Consider the following 22,661-nt stretch of genomic DNA (forward strand, 5'->3'; position numbering starts at 1 on the left):
GATAAGAAAGACAGATGCAACAACATTGTCATCCCCTATGTAGCCGGTGTATCAGAGAAACTCAGGAGAGTTTTCTTCAAGCACGACATCCCAGTGTACTTCAGACCCAGCAACACACTCAGACACAAACTGGTTCATCCCAAAGACAAAACTCCAAAACACAAACTTAACAATGTGGTGTATGCTGTACAGTGCAGCGAGGAATGCCCAGACCTCTACATTGGAGAGACCAAACAGCCACTTCACAAGCGCATGGCACAACATAGAAGAGCCACCTCCACAGGACAAGACTCAGCAGTTCATCTGCATCTAAAGGACAAAGGTCACTCTTTCGAGGATGCCAACGTTCACATTTTGGACAGAGAGGACAGATGGTTTGAAAGAGGAGTGAAAGAAGCCATTTACGTCCACTGTGAGCGACCATCTTTGAACAGAGGCGGTGGTTTACGACACCAACTGTCTGCCATCTATAATCCAGTTTTGAGATCCCTTCCCAGACGCCTTAACGCCCACTCACATCCTGGGCCATCTGACCTCAGGAATTCACATGACAAGGTGGGGCCAGGTTTCACAATGAGCTCACCCGAAACCCTGGCTGATTGGGACCCACATCCATTTTCACACCTCGGCTCATGTGATTAGGTAGAGGATCATCAGGGGGTCCTTTGTCCCTCTTTGGGGGAAAGTCCCACTGGGTTTAAATCTGGGACTCTCCACTATTTGACCCTAGAACTGAAGAAGCTTCTCGGAGGAGAGGTGAAATATCTTCAAGCAACTTAAACAAGTCCAGACGCTTTTCTTTCCAAGCTCCTTAGATTATGTAAGTGACCTATATATATTATGTATAACCTGAGCAGCGAAAGACCGCGGTGGGTTTGAAAACGATGTGCCGGTAGTGGGCCACGAAGGATACACCCGACCCATCTTTTAAATCTGGGGAAAAGGAGGACGCATTTGTCAGCCGCATTTGGAGGAGTCTACGAATTTGGACAGACTTCGTCGTGTCGCTGTGATGTAATCGGCCTACAAATGCGTCCTCAGGAGGATGCAGCCCATGAATTTGGACACCCCCACACACGTGCCTAGAAGACTGTGGCCAATGATGTTGATGTTTTGTCAGCCTGGCTACAGTGCTGAAGAGAAACCTAGGGTTGTTCTTATTTTCTTCAATCAGTGAATTGTAAGGCGTTCTAGCTTTACAGAGGGTTTTTTTTTTAATAGAGTAGTTGTTCTAAATATAGATGCATAGCGGCTTCTATGCCGGAGAGTAGTATAGCCTGCTAGCTGCACTCTACCATTTGGGATCAAATGATGATTAATGTGCAGCAATTCTGAATGGATGACTTAGTTTAGTCTTGTGGACAATGGATCATGCGTTTGTCAGAAGGATGCTCAGTAGCACTGATTTTAATGGTTGCTGTTAAGTCTAATTGTTAAATGTTGTCATTGTGTTTCTTAAATTTGTAAAGTTTCAGTTCAAACTATAGGATCAAACACATTCCTTTGTCCCCCTTCCCAGCCTCTCGAGGTTCTGGGGGGAGGCCGTAGTGTTTTATCACAAGCACATCCCTTGTGAAGATTCTGTTTGATGTTGCGTCCTGCTTTTATGACCCTTTTGGTGAGCAGGAGGACACACACACAGACACACACATACATTCTTGCACACGTGCTTATACACACACACACATAGTGCCTTGTCTTTGTAACCATTGGGGGGTTTTACGGTGGGAGGTGCTTGTGTTGTGTTGTATTGTGTACTGTAACTATCATGGGAATAAATAGCTGCAAGGGAAGCTGCTCTTTGAAGGATTTGGGCTAGAGACAGATGAGGAGCGTGAGCTCCAAGAGCTGGTTCTAACCAAAACTTCCCTCGTTATCTGGTGAAAAGACCGGTTGAAGATGTTTTGTCTTGTTTTCCGTTCTTCATGAGGAATAAGTCTCTAAACTAGCGGGGCATGTGGAAACACAGACCCAACAGTTGCTTCCTTAGTTGAGCTAGCACACTCTGCTTTTGTCTGCATTCCCGTTGGCTGCCCGTGCCACTTGCTGCGGCTGACTACACACCAGGTGTGACGGCGAGTGGAGTGAGCCGTGTGGAGATAATAAAGGAGGATCCAATCGCAGGCACTCGTGAAGGTGTGAAGGTGATTTATTGAACACAAAATACAAATAGAAAAACAACAAACGGGACTGCAGACTATCTAAACTGAGAACAACTAAACTACTTAACACGAACCAGAACACGAACATGAAGGAGGGTGGGCAGTGTTGGGAAGGTTACTTTTAAAATGTATTCCATTACAGAATACTGAATACATGCCCCAAAATGTATTCTGTAACGTATTCCGTTACGTTACTCAATGAGAGTAACGTATTCTGAATACTTTGGATTACTTAATATATTATCGTGCTGTTTACAACTACGTGAATGTACTATTGCTGTGATTTATTACTGATACTGAAGGTCCGCGGCTCCGAACCGTAGTAAAGGGACCTCTGGCTAATACGGTGGGTTCCCTGTCGGGCTGGTAGCCGAAAACTAGCTTTATTTTGTTGTCTGGGTCAACTTTGCTTGCCAGAGACAGAGAGAGGCGTTGAAAGGCTGCTCCAACGGAACTTATTTATACGAACACAGTGTACAGTTCAGTCTTAATAGCTTACTTACAGCTGGGCTCGTCAGGCACTCTTCTTGGCTGCGGTGGTTATTATTATATTTACATGCTTCCAGCTCCCGATTTTGCTCCGTGACAGCTCGGACTTTTCCTTTCTCTCCCTCCCTCGCTCACAGACACATAACGTGTATGGCAGTCCATTCTCGCTGCAGCACGGACTACACTGCCCATGATGCTACATTCTTTAGGGCCATGCCTGTAGCATTCTGCCTTTTAGCTTAGCACAACAACAACAACAACAAAGCGCTCTCTCACCTAGGAAACACGCAGAGAGAGAGCGTCACCCTGTAACCATGGCAACCTAACGCTGCCGCCTGGAACAACATTACGTAGCTGTCAAACAAACCCAAACAGTCCTGACCCGCGACAATATGAAACAGGGAAGTACCGCCATGTAATCCATTTATTTCAACAAAGTAACTGTATTCTGAATACCACCTTTTTAAACGGTAACTGTAACGGAATACAGTTACTCATATTTTGTATTCTAAATACGTAACGGCGGTACATGTATTCCGTTACTCCCCAACACTGAGGGTGGGCAGAGGCAAATGATAAAGGGCAGCAGGAAGAACACACAAGTGAGACACGGTAGATACACAGTTCAGACACGGTAGGTTAACAGATGGATCAGCAACTACAACAACAGAAGACACGACTTAAATACACTTAGAGAAACACAGGGAGATTAAACACAGGTGGGGGACACAGCTGGGAGTAATTAACGAGAAGAGACAAGGGAGGCAAAACTGAATACACTCACATGAGACGCAGACCTTCACAATAAAACAGGAAACAAGAAATCACTACACAAAGACGCAGACTAGACACAGAACTAAACCCACACCAAACATGAGAACACAAAACCTGAACTAGAATCACAGAAACAGGGATTCATAACAATAATCAACAAAGCACCAGAAAAACAAAACAATCATTCAAAAAATAAACCAAAACATAAGAACTCAAAATGCTGGGTCGAACTGACCCAGAACCGTGACACCAGGAAGAGTCCGGCAGTCTGGCTATATCCAGCAGGATGTTTTGTCTGCTGGAAGTCACTCAAAACTACTCCCTGGCACTGTAGTCTAATGTTCATAAGCTGCATGCGACTATAGATGTGTTTTATATAACTTCCACTGCATTCTGCACACATAACACACATGACACTAACATAATACATGTCATCAGAGAGCACAGAGCATTTGTACATCCAACCTTCTTGTAGTTGTATTCATTTCCTTTGTTCACTGAATATCAAAAACTGTAAGCACAATTTTTTGTTTTTACAGCTTTATCATCTACTCATTGGTGTGTTTTATACTGAAATTCTGTGTGAGCAGTCAAACTAAACAATGTAGTAGCCATGCTGTGCAGACTTATTTCATCTTTATCTATAAATGCAGCTCTAATACAGAGAGAAATACAGGAACTTATACAGGGAGTGCAGAATTATTAGGCAAATGAGTATTTTGTCCACATCATCCTCTTCATGCATGTTGTCTTACTCCAAGCTGTATAGGCTCGAAAGCCTACTACCAATTAAGCATATTAGGTGATGTGCATCTCTGTAATGAGAAGGGGTGTGGTCTAATGACATCAACACCCTATATCAGGTGTGCATAATTATTAGGCAACTTCCTTTCCTTTGGCAAAATGGGTCAAAAGAAGGACTTGACAGGCTCAGAAAAGTCAAAAATAGTGAGATATCTTGCAGAGGGATGCAGCAGTCTTAAAATTGCAAAGCTTCTGAAGCGTGATCATCGAACAATCAAGCGTTTCATTCAAAATAGTCAACAGGGTCGCAAGAAGCGTGTGGAAAAACCAAGGTGCAAAATAACTGCCCATGAACTGAGAAAAGTCAAGCGTGCAGCTGCCAAGATGCCACTTGCCACCAGTTTGGCCATATTTCAGAGCTGCAACATCACTGGAGTGCCCAAAAGCACAAGGTGTGCAATACTCAGAGACATGGCCAAGGTAAGAAAGGCTGAAAGACGACCACCACTGAACAAGACACACAAGCTGAAACGTCAAGACTGGGCCAAGAAATATCTCAAGACTGATTTTTCTAAGGTTTTATGGACTGATGAAATGAGAGTGAGTCTTGATGGGCCAGATGGATGGGCCCGTGGCTGGATTGGTAAAGGGCAGAGAGCTCCAGTCCGACTCAGACGCCAGCAAGGTGGAGGTGGAGTACTGGTTTGGGCTGGTATCATCAAAGATGAGCTTGTGGGGCCTTTTCGGGTTGAGGATGGAGTCAAGCTCCATCACACGCGTCCAAGTACTCCACAGCGTGGCTGGCAAGAAAGGGTATAAAAGAAGAAAAACTAATGACATGGCCTCCTTGTTCACCTGATCTGAACCCCATTGAGAACCTGTGGTCCATCATCAAATGTGAGATTTACAAGGAGGGAAAACAGTACACCTCTCTGAACAGTGTCTGGGAGGCTGTGGTTGCTGCTGCACGCAATGTTGATGGTGAACAGATCAAAACACTGACAGAATCCATGGATGGCAGGCTTTTGAGTGTCCTTGCAAAGAAAGGTGGCTATATTGGTCGCTGATTTGTTTTTGTTTTGTTTTTGAATGTCAGAAATGTATATTTGTGAATGTGGAGATGTTATATTGGTTTCACTGGTAAAAATAAATAATTGAAATGGGTATATATTTGTTTTTTGTTAAGTTGCCTAATAATTATGCACAGTAATAGTCGCCTGCACACACAGATATCCCCCTAAAATAGCTAAAACTAAAAACAAACTAAAAACTACTTCCAAAAACATTCAGCTTTGATATTAATGAGTTTTTTGGGTTCATTGAGAACATGGTTGTTGTTCAATAATAAAATTATTCCTCAAAAATACAACTTGCCTAATAATTCTGCACTCCCTGTAGGATTACAGATACAATTTTAACCACTTTAAAGGAACATTTTCAAATGCACGTTTATGAAGTCTCATCTTATGTTAGAAAGATGTCTTACATATGACACAGCACTGCTGCAGTAGAACAGGGGAAGAAGGGGAAGAGAAACACAAACTGTGCAGTGGGCCATTAGATTCAGTCTGCTTCCTTCAACTAATATTAGTAAGACAATACTAACAAAACTGAAAACAAGACTAGTGGTAAATCCTAAGTCAAATAATAATAAACAAACAAAACTGCAACAAAAACTTCCGGAATAAAGACAAGAGAAGGAGAAAGAGAGAAAACCTATTGCGCAACCTGTTCTGGCCTTACGTGCATTCCAGTGAGCGTTCTGCTTCCATACAACACAAGGAAAAATAAGAGGAAAAAGCAGGTGAATAAGGATGACAGAAACTGCAGGGTGGTAGGTGTGCTAGTGCACTGAGTTGCTAATAATTCATAATAAATGTGAAAGGTGAAGCTGTTTTAATTCTGTACACAACAAATGAATTATATTAAATGTATTATATTTAATGAGAAATGATTTTCTCTATTTTTCATTTTTAGGTGTGCCTATCGGATTAGTTGGATTAACTCGATGTTCTGGCAGAGTTGAAGTTTATCACAATAACAGCTGGGGAACAGTCTGTAATAATGGCTGGGACTTAAATGATGCTGAGGTGGTTTGCAGACAGTTAAACTGTGGGGCTGCACTACAGGCTCCTCAATCAGCTCTCTTTGGTGCAGGAACTGGACATATTTGGCTTGATAATGTGACCTGTTCAGGAAATGAAAGTTCTCTAACTGAGTGTCAGCACAGTGGATTTGGAGCACACAACTGTGTACATGGTCAAATTGCTGGTGTCATTTGTTCAGGTGAGAAAACATCTAGGTCAGGGGTGGCCAACCTGCGGCTCCCGAGCCGCATGCCACTCTTTGCCTGGTTTCATGCGGCTCTTATGTACATATCAAAGTTTGTGTTTGTGTTTGCGTTTTGGAGGGTTTTGTTGTTGTTGTTTTAAAATGTGCGCGTTTGCTTCGCTTGAGTTCAATACGGTATTTTCATCAAATGTGCATGTGTGTGAGATGAAAATACCGCAAAGTTTCCCAGTAGGGGCAAGTTCACCCTCAAAATGGCAGGGAAAAAATGCACAGCAAAATGAAAATATAAAGATGAATACAAGACGTTTTTAACAGAGTGGGAGAGTTTATATTTTTTTGTTGAACGCAATGGCAAGCCATTCTGCCTTATATGTCAGACATCATTAGCACATTTCAAAGCTTGAAATCTTCAGCGCCACTTCAGCTCACTCCATGCTAACATCGACCAGGAATTTCCTAAAGGGACTGAACTTCGCAAGCACGATTTGGCCACTTTGAAAAGTCAGGCAGTAAAGCAGATACAGTTTTTCCAAAAATGTACGAAGCACTCAGAGACCGTAACGCTCGCATCCTATCAGCTGGCTTGGAACACTGCACAGGCTAAAAAGCCATACAATGAAGGGGAGTTCGTTAAAAAATGCCTCAGTGACGTTGTTGAAATTTTGTCTCCTGAAAATGACAAACTAAAACACATGGTATCAGACGTCCAACTGTCCCGCCACACTGTTGAACACAGAATATCGGACATTAACACGGCTATTGAATCACAGTTGCACTCTGACCTTCAAGCATGTGAGTATGTTAGTGTTGCGTTGGATGAGAGTTGTGATATACAAGACAAGCCTCAGTTGGCAATATTTGCACGGTCTGTGTCAAACGATTGTGTGATCAAAGAAGAACTCCTTGATATTGTGCCATTAAAAGACAGAACCCGTGGCATAGATGTGAAAGAAACCATGATGGCTGCATTTGAAAAAGCAAATCTGCCCATTTCCCCACTCGGCGACACACCCGCCGGGGGTCAAACTCTGGTAATTGGTGATTCTGTTCTCAGACATGTGAAGCTAGAGACACCGGCAACCATAGTCAATTGCCTTCCAGGGGCCAGAGCAGGCGACATTGAAGGAAATTTAAAACTGCTGGCTAAGGGTAAACATAAATTCAGTAAGATCATAATTCACGTCGGCAGTAATGACACCCGGTTACGCCAATCGGAGGTCACTAAAATCAATATTGAATCGGTGTGTAACTTTGCCAAAACAATGTCGGACTCTGTAGTTTTCTCTGGTCCTCTCCCCAATCAGACCAGGAGTGACATGTTTAGCCGCATGTTCTCCTTAAATTGCTGGCTGTCTGAGTGGTGTCCCAGAAACGATGTGGGCTTCATAGATAATTGGCAAACCTTCTGGAGGAAACCTGGTCTTGTTAGGAGAGACGGCATCCATCCCACTTTGGATGGAGCAGCTCTCATTTCTAGAAATATGGACCAATTTATTAAACTCCCCAAAATATGACTATCCAGAGTTGGGACCAGGAAGCAGAGTTGCAGTCTTACACGCCTCTCTGCAGCTTCTCTCCTCCTGCTACCCCCCCAAAAACCCATCTCCATAGAGACTGTGTCAGCTCCCAAAATGACAAAAAACAAACCAAAAACCAGCAACAAACAACTTCAACATAGAAAATCACAAAGAAAGAACAATACAGTATCCACATCTGAACCAAAGAGTAAAACAGTGAAATGTGGATTATTAAATATTAGGTCTCTCTCCTCCAAGTCTCTGTTAGTACATGACTTAATAATTGATCAACAAATCGATTTACTCTGCCTTACAGAAACCTGGTTGCAGCAGGATGATTATGTTAGTTTAAATGAATCAACACCCCCGAGTCATTCTAACTACCAGAAATCTCGAAGCACAGGCCGAGGGGGCGGTGTGGCAGCAATTTTTCACACCAGTCTATTAATTAACGAAAGACCAAGACAGACTTTTAATTCATTTGAAAGCCTGATGCTTAGCTTTGTCCACCCCAGCTGTAAAACTCAGAAACCAGTCTTACTTGTTATCATCTATCGTCCACCTGGGCCTTACACAGAGTTTCTCTCTGATTTCTCAGACTTTTTATCTGATTTAGTGCTCAGCTCAGATAAAATAATTATTGTGGGTGATTTTAACATCCATGTAGATGCTAAAAATGACAGCCTCAACATCGCATTTAATCTGTTATTAGACTCAATTGGCTTCTCTCAAAATGTAAAAGAACCCACCCACCACTTTAATCACACTCTAGATCTTGTTTTAACATATGGCATAGAAACTGAACATGTAACAGTGTTTCCTGAAAACCCTCTGCTGTCTGATCATTTCCTGATAACATTTACATTTACAATAATTGATTACACAGCAGTGGAGAGTAGACTTTATCAAAGTAGATGTCTTTCTGAAAGTGCTGTAACTAAGTTTAAGAATATAATCCACCCACTGTTATCATCTTCAATGCCCTGTACCAACATAGAGCAGAGCAGCTATCTGAACGCTACTCCAACAGAGGTCGATTATCTTGTTAATAATTTTACCTCCTCACTACGTACGACTCTGGATACTGTAGCTCCTGTGAAAACTAAGGCCTCAAATCCGAAGTACCTGACTCCGTGGTATAATTCTCAAACACGTAGCCTAAAGCAGATAACTCATAAGCTGGAGAGGAAATGGCGTGTCACAAATTTAGAGGATCATCATTTAGCCTGGAGAAATAGTTTGCTGCTTTATAAGAAAGCCCTCCGCAAAGCCAGAACATCTTACTATTCGTCACTGATTGAAGAAAATAAGAACAACCCCAGGTTTCTCTTCAGCACTGTAGCCAGGCTGACAAAAAGTCAGAGCTCTTTTGAGCCAACCATCCCTTTAACGTTAACTAGTAATGACTTCATGAACTTCTTCACAAATAAAATTTTTATCATTAGAGAAAAAATTACCAATAATCATCCCACAGATGTAATATCGTCTACAGCTACTTTTAGTACCATTGATGTTAAGTTAGACTCTTTTTCTCCAATTGATCTTTCTGAGTTAACTTCAATAATTACTTCCTCCAAACCTTCAACGTGTCTTTTAGACCCCATTCCTACAAAACTGCTCAAAGAAGTCCTGCCATTAATTAATTCTTCGATCTTAAATATGATCAACCTATCTCTAATAATCAGCTATGTACCACAGGCCTTCAAGGTGGCTGTAGTTAAACCTTTACTCAAAAAGCCATCTCTAGACCCAGCTGTCTTAGCTAATTATAGGCCAATCTCCAACCTTCCTTTTATATCAAAAATCCTTGAAAGAGTAGTTGTCAAACAGCTAACAGATCATCTGCAGAGGAATGGCTTATTTGAAGAGTTTCAGTCAGGTTTCAGAGCTCATCACAGCACAGAAACAGCTTTAGTGAAGGTTACAAATGATCTTCTTATGGCCTCTGACAGTGGACTCATCTCTGTGCTTGTCCTGCTAGACCTCAGTGCTGCGTTTGATACTGTTGATCATAATATCCTATTAGAGCGATTAGAACATGCTGTAGGTATTACAGGTACTGCGCTGCAGTGGTTTGTATCATATCTATCTAATAGACTCCAATTTGTTCAAGTAAATGGAGAGTCCTCTTCACACACTAAGGTCAATTATGGTGTTCCACAGGGTTCAGTGCTAGGACCAATTCTATTTACATTATACATGCTTCCCCTAGGCAGCATCATTAGAAGACATAGCATAAATTTTCACTGCTATGCAGATGACACGCAGCTCTATCTATCCATGAAGCCAGGTAACACACACCAATTAGTTAAACTGCAGGAATGTCTTAAAGACATAAAGACCTGGATGGCCGCTAACTTTCTGCTTCTTAATTCAGATAAAACTGAGGTTATTGTACTCGGCCCTGAAAATCTTAGAAATATGGTATCTAACCAGATTCTTACTCTGGATGGCATTACCTTGGCCTCCAGTAACACTGTGAGGAACCTTGGAGTCATTTTTGACCAGGACATGTCCTTTAATGCACATATTAAACAAATATGTAAGACTGCTTTCTTCCATTTGCGCAACATCTCTAAAATTAGAAATATCCTGTCTCAGAGTGATGCTGAAAAACTAGTTCATGCCTTCATTACTTCCAGGCTGGACTACTGTAATTCTTTATTATCAGGATGTCCTAAAAACTCCCTGAAAAGTCTTCAGTTAATCCAAAATGCTGCAGCAAGAGTACTGACAGGGACTAGGAAGAGAGAGCATATTTCTCCTGTTTTGGCTTCCCTTCATTGGCTTCCTGTTAAATCCAGAATTGAATTCAAAATCCTGCTCCTCACATACAAGGTCTTAAATAATCAGGCCCCATCTTATCTTAATGACCTTGTAGTACCATATCACCCTATTAGAGCACTTCGCTCTCGCACTGCAGGCCTACTTGTTGTTCCTAGAGTATTTAAAAGTAGAATGGGAGGGAGAGCCTTCAGTTTTCAGGCCGCTCTTCTGTGGAACCAGCTTCCAGTTTGGATTCGGGAGACAGACACTATCTCTACTTTCAAGATTAGGCTTAAAACTTTCCTTTTTGCTAAAGCATATAGTTAGGGCTGGACCAGGTGACCCTGAATCCTCCCTTAGTTATGCTGCAATAGACGTAGGCTGCCGGGGATTCCCATGATGCATTGAGTTTTTCCTTTCCAGCCACTCACTATGTGTTAATAGACCTCTCTGCATCGAATCATATCTGTTATTAATTTCTGTCTCTCTTCCACAGCATGTCTTTCATCCTGTTTTCCTTCTTCACCCCAACCAGTTGCAGCAGATGGCCGCCCCTCCCTGAGCCTGGTTCTGCCGGAGGTTTCTTCCTGTTAAAAGGGAGTTTTTCCTTCCCACTGTCGCCAAAGTGCTTGCTCATAGGGGGTCATATGATATGATTGTTGGGGTTTTCTCTGTATTTATTATTGTGCGATCTATTGTACAATATAAATTGCCTTGAGGCGACTTTTGTTGTGATTTGGCGCTATGTAAACAAAATTGAATTGAAATTGAATTGAATTAACGAAACTAACTGCAATAACCACGGATGGAGCACCAGCCATGATGGGATCTGTGAACTGTGGGGCTGTGCAAAGCTGACCAAACATTTCCTGACTTTTGGAAATTCCACTGCATCATCCACATGGAGCAACTCGTGTCTAAATCATTGAATTTAGATAACGTCATGAAGCCTGTGATGGAAATCGTCAACTATATCCGCACACATGCGCTCAACCACAGGCAATTCAAGAATCTCATCGCTGAGCTGGACCGAGAGCTTCCAGGTGACCTGCCGCTGCACTGCACTGTGAGGTGGCTGTCAAAAGGCCAGGTACTCTCTCGCTTCTTTGAGCTTTTGAATGCCGTGAAACTGTTTATGGAAGAGAAAGACAAGGACTATCCCAAGCTCTCGGACCTCAAGTGGATTATGGATTTGGCCTTTTTGGTCAACATGCTGTGTCACTTGGAAAGACTGAACCTGAACCTGCAGGGTAAAAGCCTGCTAAAGCTCTGCTAAAAGCCAGCGGGCAAGTCGCCAGCGCCGCCCTGAGTAAGCAAAGAGCCAGATATGCAACGCTGGTTGAAAACTTGCACGAAAGCTTTGTGACCCGGTTCCGTGATCTACAATTGAAAAGGCCACAGATTACATTCCTCGTTGATCCATTTAATGGACTGTTTGAAAGTCCCGCTAGTCACAGATGAAGCTGCGGCTGTGTTGGAGATGATCGATCTTTGTGAGGAGGACCAATTGAAACCTTCTTTAAGGGAAGGGACCATTGAGTTCTGGAAAAGTGTGCCAATGGAAAAATACCCCAATGTCAAACGGGCTGCGCTTAAGATACTGTCAATGTTTTGGTCAACATACGTCTGCGAGTCTGTGTTTTCTACCCTAAAACGTGAAATCAAAGCATCGATCTGTTCTGACTGACACCCATGTGAAAGAATTGCTTCAAGTGGCAGCAACAGAATAAAAGCCAGATTTGAAGAGGATTGTTCAAGGCAAGGAATGCCAGAAGTCCCACTAAACAACATGCATAGTAAAAGAAAAATGCTGTTGTAGATTATTATATTTTTGTTTGTAGACTTGGTTGAACTGAGAGTTTGTGTGTGTGAGACAGTGAATGTTCATTGTTGAAAATGACTGGCCTGTGGTTTAAGTACTGTAGGAGTCCATTTGTGTCATTATCATGTTGGTGTGTGACTTTTACAATAAATCTGGCTGAGCAGAGGTGTGTGTATTTTGTGTGTGTTTGTGTGTGTGAGAGAGAGAGAGGGAGAGAGAGGGAGGAAGGGATGGGTGATGTTCATGTGTGCCCATGTGTATGATGTGGCTCTTTGCGGTAATACAATAAAAAAAAGTGGATCTTGGTCTCTGACTGGTTGGCCACCCCTGATCTATGTCCTGATGACATTACATGTCAGTCTGTTTGTGTTTCATACGTCACATCTATTTTCAATATGAGGAACATACTGCAATATTGTTCATGCCTTTTGCCTCATAGATCTGATCAGATTGACTGGCTCTGGATCGACTCGATGCTCTGGAAGAGTTGAAATTTATCACAATAACATCTGGGGAACAGTCTGTGATGATGGCTGGGACTTAAATGATGCTGAAGTGGTTTGCAGAGAGTTAAACTGTGGGACGGCATTAGAGGCTCCTCAAACAGCTCACTTTGGTGCAGGAACTGGACAGATTTGGCTTGATAATGTTGCCTGTTCAGGAAATGAAAGTTCTCTAATTGAGTGTAAATACAACCAATTTGGAACACATAACTGTGGACATGAACAGGACGCAGGTGTCATCTGTTCAGGTGAGGAACTTTTAGTAGGTACCTTTGGAAATTACAGCTAAGTCTGTTCTTTTGTCATCCATAAAATCTCCTTTTTGTAATGTAAGAAACACAGAATAACTATTTCACAATGTCTATTTCCTGTAAGTACTGAGTTGGAACCCCCCTTTGCCTTCAGAACTGCTTTAATTCTTTGTGGCACACACTTTGAACTTCAGCAGGTCGTCTATTCTTGAAACCCGTTTTGTGTGGGGTTCCCCAAGGATCAATTTTGGGGCCACTGCTTTTCATATTGTACATTAATGAGATATGTGTAATTTCAAAGTTTTTGAAAATAATATTATTTGCAGACGATACAAACTTACTGTGCTGTTGAAGTAACTTGGAACAACTTCTGAATGAACTAGAGATGGCACGATACCACTTTTTAATGTCCGATACCGATTCCGATATCATAAATTTGGATATCTGCCGATACCGATATGAATCGGATATAGTGTATTTTGTAATCAATAAAAGAGTTTTTTTTTTATAAATATCTTGCTGCATTTTGTATAAGTTCATACTCAAGTTTTAAAAAACCAAGAGACTGAAGCTATTCTGTTATACCTGTATGCAAAAAATCCACTCCACCCAAAACATTTTATAGTTCAGCAACACTGATCAATCTAATAAATTTAAACCTACACCATTCTCCCTAATCTGGTATTTTAAAGAGTACTTAGTGGAAGTATTAAGCAACCTAACTAATAGGGTTGCCAACTCCCAGCAAAAATATTAGGGAACCACCCCCCACCCTTAATCCATGTAATCAACTTTAATTTAATGCAAGTGCAAAACAAATGCACAGAAATCAATTATTTTTCTACAATATTTAAATAGATTAAACATCATTCTTCAACAGATTTGCAGACTGCACAGATGGTACCTTCCCAAAGGAAAAAGTACTATAGCTTACTAGGGTGTATATTAGACTTATTAGTTACTATATACAATAATGGATTTCTATACATTTAATCCTTTAAGACCTAAGAAGCAAGAACGCCAGAGCTTACTTTATATTTTTACATGCTGTGGAGCCATTTTTGGGAGCATTTCAAGTTGCTATACATCAATACAACTGTTATAGCCCAAATTTTAATAATATGTATGCATTAAGTCCATAGTAACTACATAAATTGCAAAAAGTGCAATAAACTACAAAGAAATATAAAATCATTTTTGTTTCTTTTACATATATTTCTACTTAGAGAAATTTAAGAGGTTTATCCCTAAAAACTTTAAATACAAGAAAGTTGCAAAAAATAGTTTACAACAACAGGAAATTTATTTTGAGTGTCTTCATAGATTTATTTTTGAGATACACCAATTTTTATATACTGCAGAAAAAACGAAAATCAATCCTATAATGCAAATTTGCAGAGAAAACAGCATGTGCATAAAAATAAATCATTTAAAGCAGTGCAATTTGAGTTCTAAGCATCCCAGAAACTATTCAGAAAAGCATAAAGTCAAACATGACTTTTAAAAACACCAGTAAAGGTTTATAAAGCCTACAAGTAAAAAACTACATTTTCCACGAAAATGATGCCACTTCCGGTTTCGGGGAGGTAATGGCGGACATGCGATAGTTCGCACTGATGTCTATTTCAATGTAGGAAGTGTTACGAACAGCTGATCGGATTGGAAGAGCCTGTTTCTGGAATATTATGTTTTTGTTCCTGCAAGCGCTTTTTATGCAATTTTTGCAAAGCTATATGTGGAAGGAAACCATGACCTAGGACAAGCTGATGGCATAAGATTTAAGTACAACTTGTCCGGTTTCATATGCAAAAAAACCATTATTGCACTAGCTTATGTGGCTCCAGTTCTACGGGGATTTAAAAATAGTTACGCAAAACGGAGCGTGCTCGCTCCGACCGGTTTTAAAGGGTTAATCAGATGACCACTTTTGTTGTAAGATTCAGATAATTATTTATTCAAAGTTTTTAAATGACATAACAAGATAAACTATTTCTTTGTGCCCCCCTTACCCTGTTAATGCCCAACCTGGCCCCCGACAAAACTTTGCTAGACCCGCCCCTGCACAGTTACCAGCCGTCACCTACGTAAAAAAGGATCCTGGTGTTATTTGTCTCTCAGAAACAGTTCATAACTTCCCTTCAACTCATTCATGTCACCTAAAAGGTAAACCTGTTTCTCCATCACCTGTTCAGCTCTGATGATTCAGTAAGGACATCTCCTGGTTTCATCTTCATGTTTCCCTCTCACCACATATCCAAATGGATATCATGACCAGCAGCCAGTCCAGCTGTGGCTCAATATACCATTTGTTAAGCTTAACGTGGAAATACATTGCAAACATTCAGGGATGAACTTACACACTTGCTTTACTTCTCTGGGATAGTTTTCGCTGAGATGAAATGCCGCGGTTAGGAAGCATGTAGCGAGGCTCCAAATGCTCCAACAGACCGCCGAAAGGTCTCGCAGACAACAGCCGCTCTATCACGTGACACATACTGCTCCGATGTGCCGAGCTGGGTTACGCCAAGTAACGCGTTTTGTGAGGTGATTTTGTGATACTTCGGATCGGATTACATTTTTTATTTCTCTCCGATATCCGATCCAGTAATTTAGGTCAGTATCGGACCGATACTGATACCTAATATCGGATCGGTCCATCTCTAGAATGAACTAGAAAATGAATTAAATAATCTGAACACCTGGTTTGATCATAATAAATTAACATTGAACCTGAGTAAAACAAAATTCATAATATTTGTAAATCGCATATATTCTACCAATGATAAACTGACAATAAATAACATTGAGTTAGACAGAGTATCTGAAATCAAATTCCTTGGTGTGATAATACATCACAAACTATCCTGGATTCCCCACATTACTTATATCAAAGGCAAAATATCAAAGTCTCAGTTAATTGTCTACAAGGTTAAGGATCTCATAAATCAAACATCACTATATGTTATGTATTGTTTTATCATATTGCTGTACATGACATATTGTGTGGAAGATGTGGGGAAACACGTATAAAACACACACCCTTCCAGTATACATTCTGCAAAAAAGAGCAATAAGGATAGTAAATACAACTACTTCAAGAGAACCATCAAATCCACTTTTTATCAAATTAAATATTCTCAAATTTAAGGATTTGGTTAACCTCAGAACTGTGCAAGCAATGTACAAAATAGCAAATAAATCTTTGCCCCACAACATTCAGAACTTCGTCCAAATAACACTAAATACTCATGACCTGAGAGGAATCCTTATGTTCAGCAAGCCAGTAGTAAGGACAAACGTAAAATATCACAGCATTGAAGTCACACGAGTTAGTGTGTGGAACACGTGTCCAGATGAAATCAAGAAACGTACATCAATAGAAAAATTCACGTGATTGTTTAAAGATAATAAATTTCATGAATATAGGAAATCTTCCTTTCAATCGCTAAGTTGTCTCATTGTGATCTATTGAAGCATTGTCCTCATTTTTATAGATCATAGTCAGAGTAACCCAAGCTTATTGGGCTCATTAAGGTGTTTGTCACATAGATATAAAATAAGCTCAGATATTAAGCGGGTGTTAACCACAGGGTGGCTAGTTTATGTAAAAATGTAGTTTGGTGTTGCTTTGGTTTAAGTGAAATTGTTTTATGTGTGTATGTTTATGTGTTGTATATGAGTGCAGACTTGTATAAAGTTAAATATGTATGGATCAAATAATGCTGAATTCTGAATATGGATTTATAAGTAATGCAATTTGAAATAAGGGGGTAGGAATGGGAAAAGTGTTAACTTCATCCTACAACTTTTCGAGAAAACAGATTCTGTAGACATAGATGCATAGATACAAGGGCATAGATTTGGTTTTGGCATTGGTGGGGACGGATGATTCAACCACCGAACCCTGCCCCGTTTCTTTCCCCCCCCCCCCCTTTTTGTCTTTGCTTCTTTATTTTAAAAAAAAGGAGAAATATACTACCCTACATATGCTATTCTACATGCTTGTAAACCATTTAAAATTACAATTCATAGTTTTATATGTGAATTATATAATGTTAAATTACTTAAGTATTTTAGGCTTTAGTTTACTTTCAGCCATATTCCATATAAATCAGGTATCATACAAAAATAAAAATAGCTTCAAATACAGCCATGACAATAAAAGAATATGACTTTAAGGACTTAACAACATTACTTCAGTTATAGTACACCTGTCACGGTTCTGGGTCAGTTTGACCCAGTATTTTGAGTTGTTATGTTTTGGTGTGTTTTTGCATTTTGGATTGTTTTCTTATTCTCTTGTAGTGCTTGTGGTGGTGGTGGTGGTGATGATGATTATTAGAGTTTCATGTTTCTGTTTATCCACGTTTTAGGAGTTGTTGTCTCGTGAATAGTTTGAGGTCCATCTGTCCTTTTTCTGTCTGTCCCTCAGTGTCGAGTCTGTGTCTTTGTGTGATGGTTTCCTGTTTTATTGTGAAGGTCTGCGTCTCATGTGAGTGTGTTCAGTTTTACCTCCCTTGTCTCGTCTCGTTAATTACTCCCAGCTGTGTATCCACCCTGCTCCTTCTGTGTGTTATCCCTGCTGTCTACCGTCATCTGTCTCTGCTCGCCGTCTTTCATGTTCATGTTCTGGTTCCTGCTCCGTAGTTTAGTTGTTTCCAGTATAGTTTAGGTTGTCTCCGTTTGCCATTTTTTCCCTGTGCCATGTATTTCAATAAACCACCTTCTCACCTTTACAAAGTGCCTGCATTTGGATCCTACTTCATTATCTCCACATGGCTCATCTCACTCGCCGTGACAACACCAACATCTCTTATACATTAGCACTAAGGGAACACTGAATGACCTGGTGGTTTTTGTCCATAAAACTACTCATCTAAGATTAAAACAAAGTAAAAGATCTCTCAGCAAAATTCTGCAACATTTTATGCACACTATTGCCCCGATCAACTCAGTGAGCTGGGATTGTTTATTCTAAACATGAACTACTGTTACAGCAACAGACATGGACTACTGGTGCCCTACACAACAACTCAATGTCCTCTATGTGAAGGAGCCAAACACATGCCTTCTCCTCTCGTTAACTGAGATAAACTGCTGGCATATTGGTTTTACATCCATACTGTCCAGTCTCTCCTGGTGGACATACAACAGCATTGTTTAATCTCATGTGAGTCGTTGTTGACCTTAGCCATGTTTTTAGTGTTCTGAGAGCACTGAAGCTTCTTTTAGCCACTGTACATGTGTTTTATCCTCAGATTAAAATTATTATTATGTGCTTGATGTGGCTCCCCTTTGGCCCTGGCTCTTCCCCTCTGACTGCACTAGGACATATTGCCACCTGATAAAATAACACATTGATTCGTGCCATATAAAAAGTGAGACGTCAATTCAGATTCTTTGTCAAATATACACTAATGAATCAGTTTACATCAGCAGCCTAACAATTGTCATGATAATAAATACTAGTTAATCTATAGCACCAAATCATCAGTCAGTCACCTGTGACCTCGCCTCTTCACCTCTGTCTGAGCTACAACATGGCAGAGCTGCCTCTGTCACCTGATAAATAACAGTGAGACATTTCAAATACATGCAGTCACACATGTGCTTCAAATACAGTCATGAACCAACAAGTCATCATCCAATTTCACCTGTGATCTTGTATCAACATTACTCTCTGAGCTTTGTGTTGGTTCTTCTGTCACCTGACAAATAGGACATACATGACAATAAGAATAAAATGTGTAGCTGCTTCAGTGTTTCTGTCAATTTGTGCAGATCTTGACTCATCAGTAATGTTTGTAGGGTGAGTGCATTTTTAAAACAATTTGTGCAAACTGCACTACAAGGTGGAATATTTGCAAAATCATGACTACCTCATGATATATTGTCTCAAAAATGAACCCTATGAATATGTCAGTACCATTAGGATGAAATTATTGTGTCACCAACATTTTAACGTTAGACATATAATTTTAACAGCCGCTGTAAACTAAAATCTTGGCTTACTCGAGGCTGCCGTTTTCTCTGACAGTTTCAATCAAAATTAGAAAGCATAGCCTGTGACGTTATTATGACGGACACATTTTATGAGTTTACTTGGCTTCAAGTGACTTACAGGTTTCTTTGAAAAATACTTTCTTATATCCAGGTTCTTCCTTTTTGCTGCCATCCTCCTCTACTCCTTGCAGGTCCTCGCAGCGCAGGCTTGCTGCTGCTAAAACTAAACAGAGCTCCCTGAAAAGCACAGCCAATCACATTGGCCATATTTGTCACATGACATAGGACTCCAGTAGAGAACGTAATTTAACTCTTTCTGCACCGCTGGGTGAATGAGACGTTGACAGATCGTTTTTTTCTTTCTGTCGGGTTTGTTTTTCTTTACTCGAAGAAATCAAATTATTGGTGGGGACAATTCAATAACCGCTGGATATTGGTGGGGACATGTCCCTTCTGTCCATGCCAAATCTACGCCCTTGCATAGAACCATGAAACTTGATGTTTTTTAAGTTTTGTTTTTGTTTAGTTTTTTTTCTCTTGTTATTTCAGTTATATATGCATGTTCGAAATAAAAATCTATCTATCTATCTATCTATCTATCTATCTATCTATCTATCTATCTATCTATCTATGTTGTCTACATGCCTAAATGAGTAGGGTTGTTACCATGTAATTGGTACCGAAAAAAGTGGTCAGTGAGGGTATTAATATGTAGTTTATGTTCTTTCCTTTATAGGTCCAGTAAGATTAGTTGGCTCTGGATCGACTCGATGTGCTGGCAGAGTTGAAGTTTATCACAATAACAGCTGGGGAACAGTCTGTGATGATGGCTGGGACTTAAATGATGCTGAGGTGGTTTGCAGACAGTTAAACTGTGGGACGGCACTACAGGCTCCTCGATCATCTTACTTTGGTAAAGGAACTGGACCAATTTGGCTTGATAATGTGACCTGTTCAAGAAATGAAGAATCTCTAAATGAGTGTGAACATATTGGATTTAGAGCACACAGCTGTGGACATGGTCAAGATGCTGGTGTTGTATGTTCAGGTGAGGAAACCTTTAGATCTTCAAGGCACTGAAGCTGAATCTGTTCTTGTGAGTCATACATGAAATCTTTTGTTTTTAATACCAGAGACACATACTGTTTAGAAAAAGGAACACATGTTGTTCAGTATATTGCATCAAGTCAGTTAAACCTCTGTGATATTAACCTGGTTGGTTAAGTAGCAGAGGGGGTTACCAATCAGTTTCAGTAGCTTTGGTGTTAGTGAAAATAACAACAGATTCAATAAAGGGGCAGAAATTGGCCAACACCCAAAGCATGAATGGTTTTACAGGTGTACACCACTGACATTTTCCCTTCCTTATCTATTCTGGCTGTTTCTTTACTAGTTTTGCTAGCGTAGTGTCTCTAAATGGAAGCATGAGGCAATACCTGGACCCTGCAGATGCTACACAGGTAGTCCAGGATGGCACATCAATATGTGCCATTGCCAGAAGATTTGCTGTGTCTTCCAGCAAAGCCTCAAGATCATGGAGGAGATTCCAACAGAAAGGGAGTTACTGTGGGAGAGCTAAACAGGGCTGTAGGAGGCCCTTAACCCATCAGCAGGACTGGTATCCTTTATGCAAGGAGGAACAGGGTGATCCTCAAAATGACCTAGAACATGGCCTCTAGCAGACAAAACAATCAGAAACAGACTTCATAAGGGTGTACTGAGGACTCAAAGTCCTCTAGTGAGCCCTGTGCTCACTGTTCAGCACCATGGAGCCTCACAAGCATTTGTCCTAGAGTATTGGAATTGGCAAATCCATCACTTTCACTCTGTACTTTTCACAGATATAAGCAGATCCATCCTGAGCACATATGACAAATGACACATGTGAGATCTGATGTTTTTTTCAAAGTGTTCTTTTAATTTTCTTGAGTGTTGTATTTAAGTATTGTTTATTTCTTTGCTTGATAGGACTGGTCAGATTAGTTGGATCTGGATCGACTCGATGCTCTGGAAGAGTTGAAATTTATCACAATAACATCTGGGGAACAGTCTGTGATGATGGCTGGGACTTAAATGATGCTGCGGTGATTTGCAGAGAGTTAAACTGTGGGACGGCACTAGAAGCTCCTCAATCAGCTCACTATGGTGCAGGAACTGGACAGATTTGGCTTGATAATGTTGCCTGTTCAGGAAATGAAAGTTCTCTAATTGAGTGTAAATACAACCACTTTGGAACACATAACTGTGGACATCAACAAGACGCAAGTGTCATCTGTTCAGGTGAGACACATTTGAATAATGAAGACATTGCACGTCAGTCTGTTTTCATTTTTTTATTCTTGAATTGTTTTTAATACAACTAACATTAAAATATTCTTCATGTCCTCTGTCTCTATAAAACTGTATAATAACTCTTCATTCCATGAAAGCTGAACACACCTGTCATTGTGATAAATTTCAGAGCCAGCTAATCTTACTGGACCTATTAGGGAAAGGACATAAACTATTTAATAACACAATAAATGACAACTTTTTTTTAGGTACATCTTTTTATTGACACATATATCTAATAAGCCAGTTATATGGTAACAACTCTATGCATTTAGGCATGCAGACAACCTGCTGAAGTTCAAAGTGTGTGCCACAAAGAATTAAGCCAGTCCTTAAGGCAAAAGGGGGTTCCAACCCAGTGCTCGGAAAGTAGACATTATGAAATAGTTAGTGAGTGTGTGTTTCTTATATTAAAAAAGGGAGATTTTATGGATGACATAAGAATAGGTATAGGATACCTTCATGCAGCTGTGTACATATTAATTATTAATACAATTTGCACTTCTCTCTTACACAACATCAGGCTTATTTTTAACTTTTCTTTGCTTTTATCAGTGTTTTGTATACATACATACAATTCTACACTATTTCATAGTATAAGGCGCCCCTGACATTCTTATCGTAAATGTTTTATTTATTAGTTTTTTTTTATTACACACTACTATTTTTACTCTTTATCATGCTGCTATAACACAACAACTTCCCTTTTGGATCAATAAAGTATCTAACTATTAGGGATGTTCATGGTAACTAGTTTCCTAGTCAACTAAACGATGAAAACTGACTTTTCTAAAACTAAAAAACATTCAGATATCACGTTAAATTTGAGAGCTGTTTAATCTCAAAAACTCATTGAACAAAATCATTTTAACCATGAATCACATTCTGTGTCACCTATTGCGCATCCCAGATCCCAGGTCTACAACCTGGGCCTTCCCCCATTAAGACAGCTGGCCCCGCCTCAGCTGGCTCATTTTGATTTGGAGGAGCTCCTCCCAAATGACTGA

At 40.3% G+C, this 22,661-nt stretch overlaps 1 protein-coding gene across 1 annotated transcript; it reads left to right on the forward strand.

The window, feature by feature from the left end:
- The first annotated feature begins 11,687 nt into the window (after positions 1-11,687).
- Positions 11,688-22,661, forward strand: LOC112845417 (scavenger receptor cysteine-rich domain-containing group B protein-like). Its single transcript, XM_025904830.1, has 5 exons — positions 11,688-11,994; positions 13,006-13,317; positions 20,039-20,236; positions 20,325-20,371; positions 22,572-22,661. Exons 1-5 carry the CDS (start codon positions 11,688-11,690, stop codon positions 22,659-22,661), a joined length of 954 nt encoding a protein of 317 aa, XP_025760615.1.

This window comes from Oreochromis niloticus, linkage group LG3 (assembly GCF_001858045.2).
Source record: "Oreochromis niloticus isolate F11D_XX linkage group LG3, O_niloticus_UMD_NMBU, whole genome shotgun sequence".
Lineage (NCBI taxonomy): Eukaryota > Metazoa > Chordata > Actinopteri > Cichliformes > Cichlidae > Oreochromis > Oreochromis niloticus.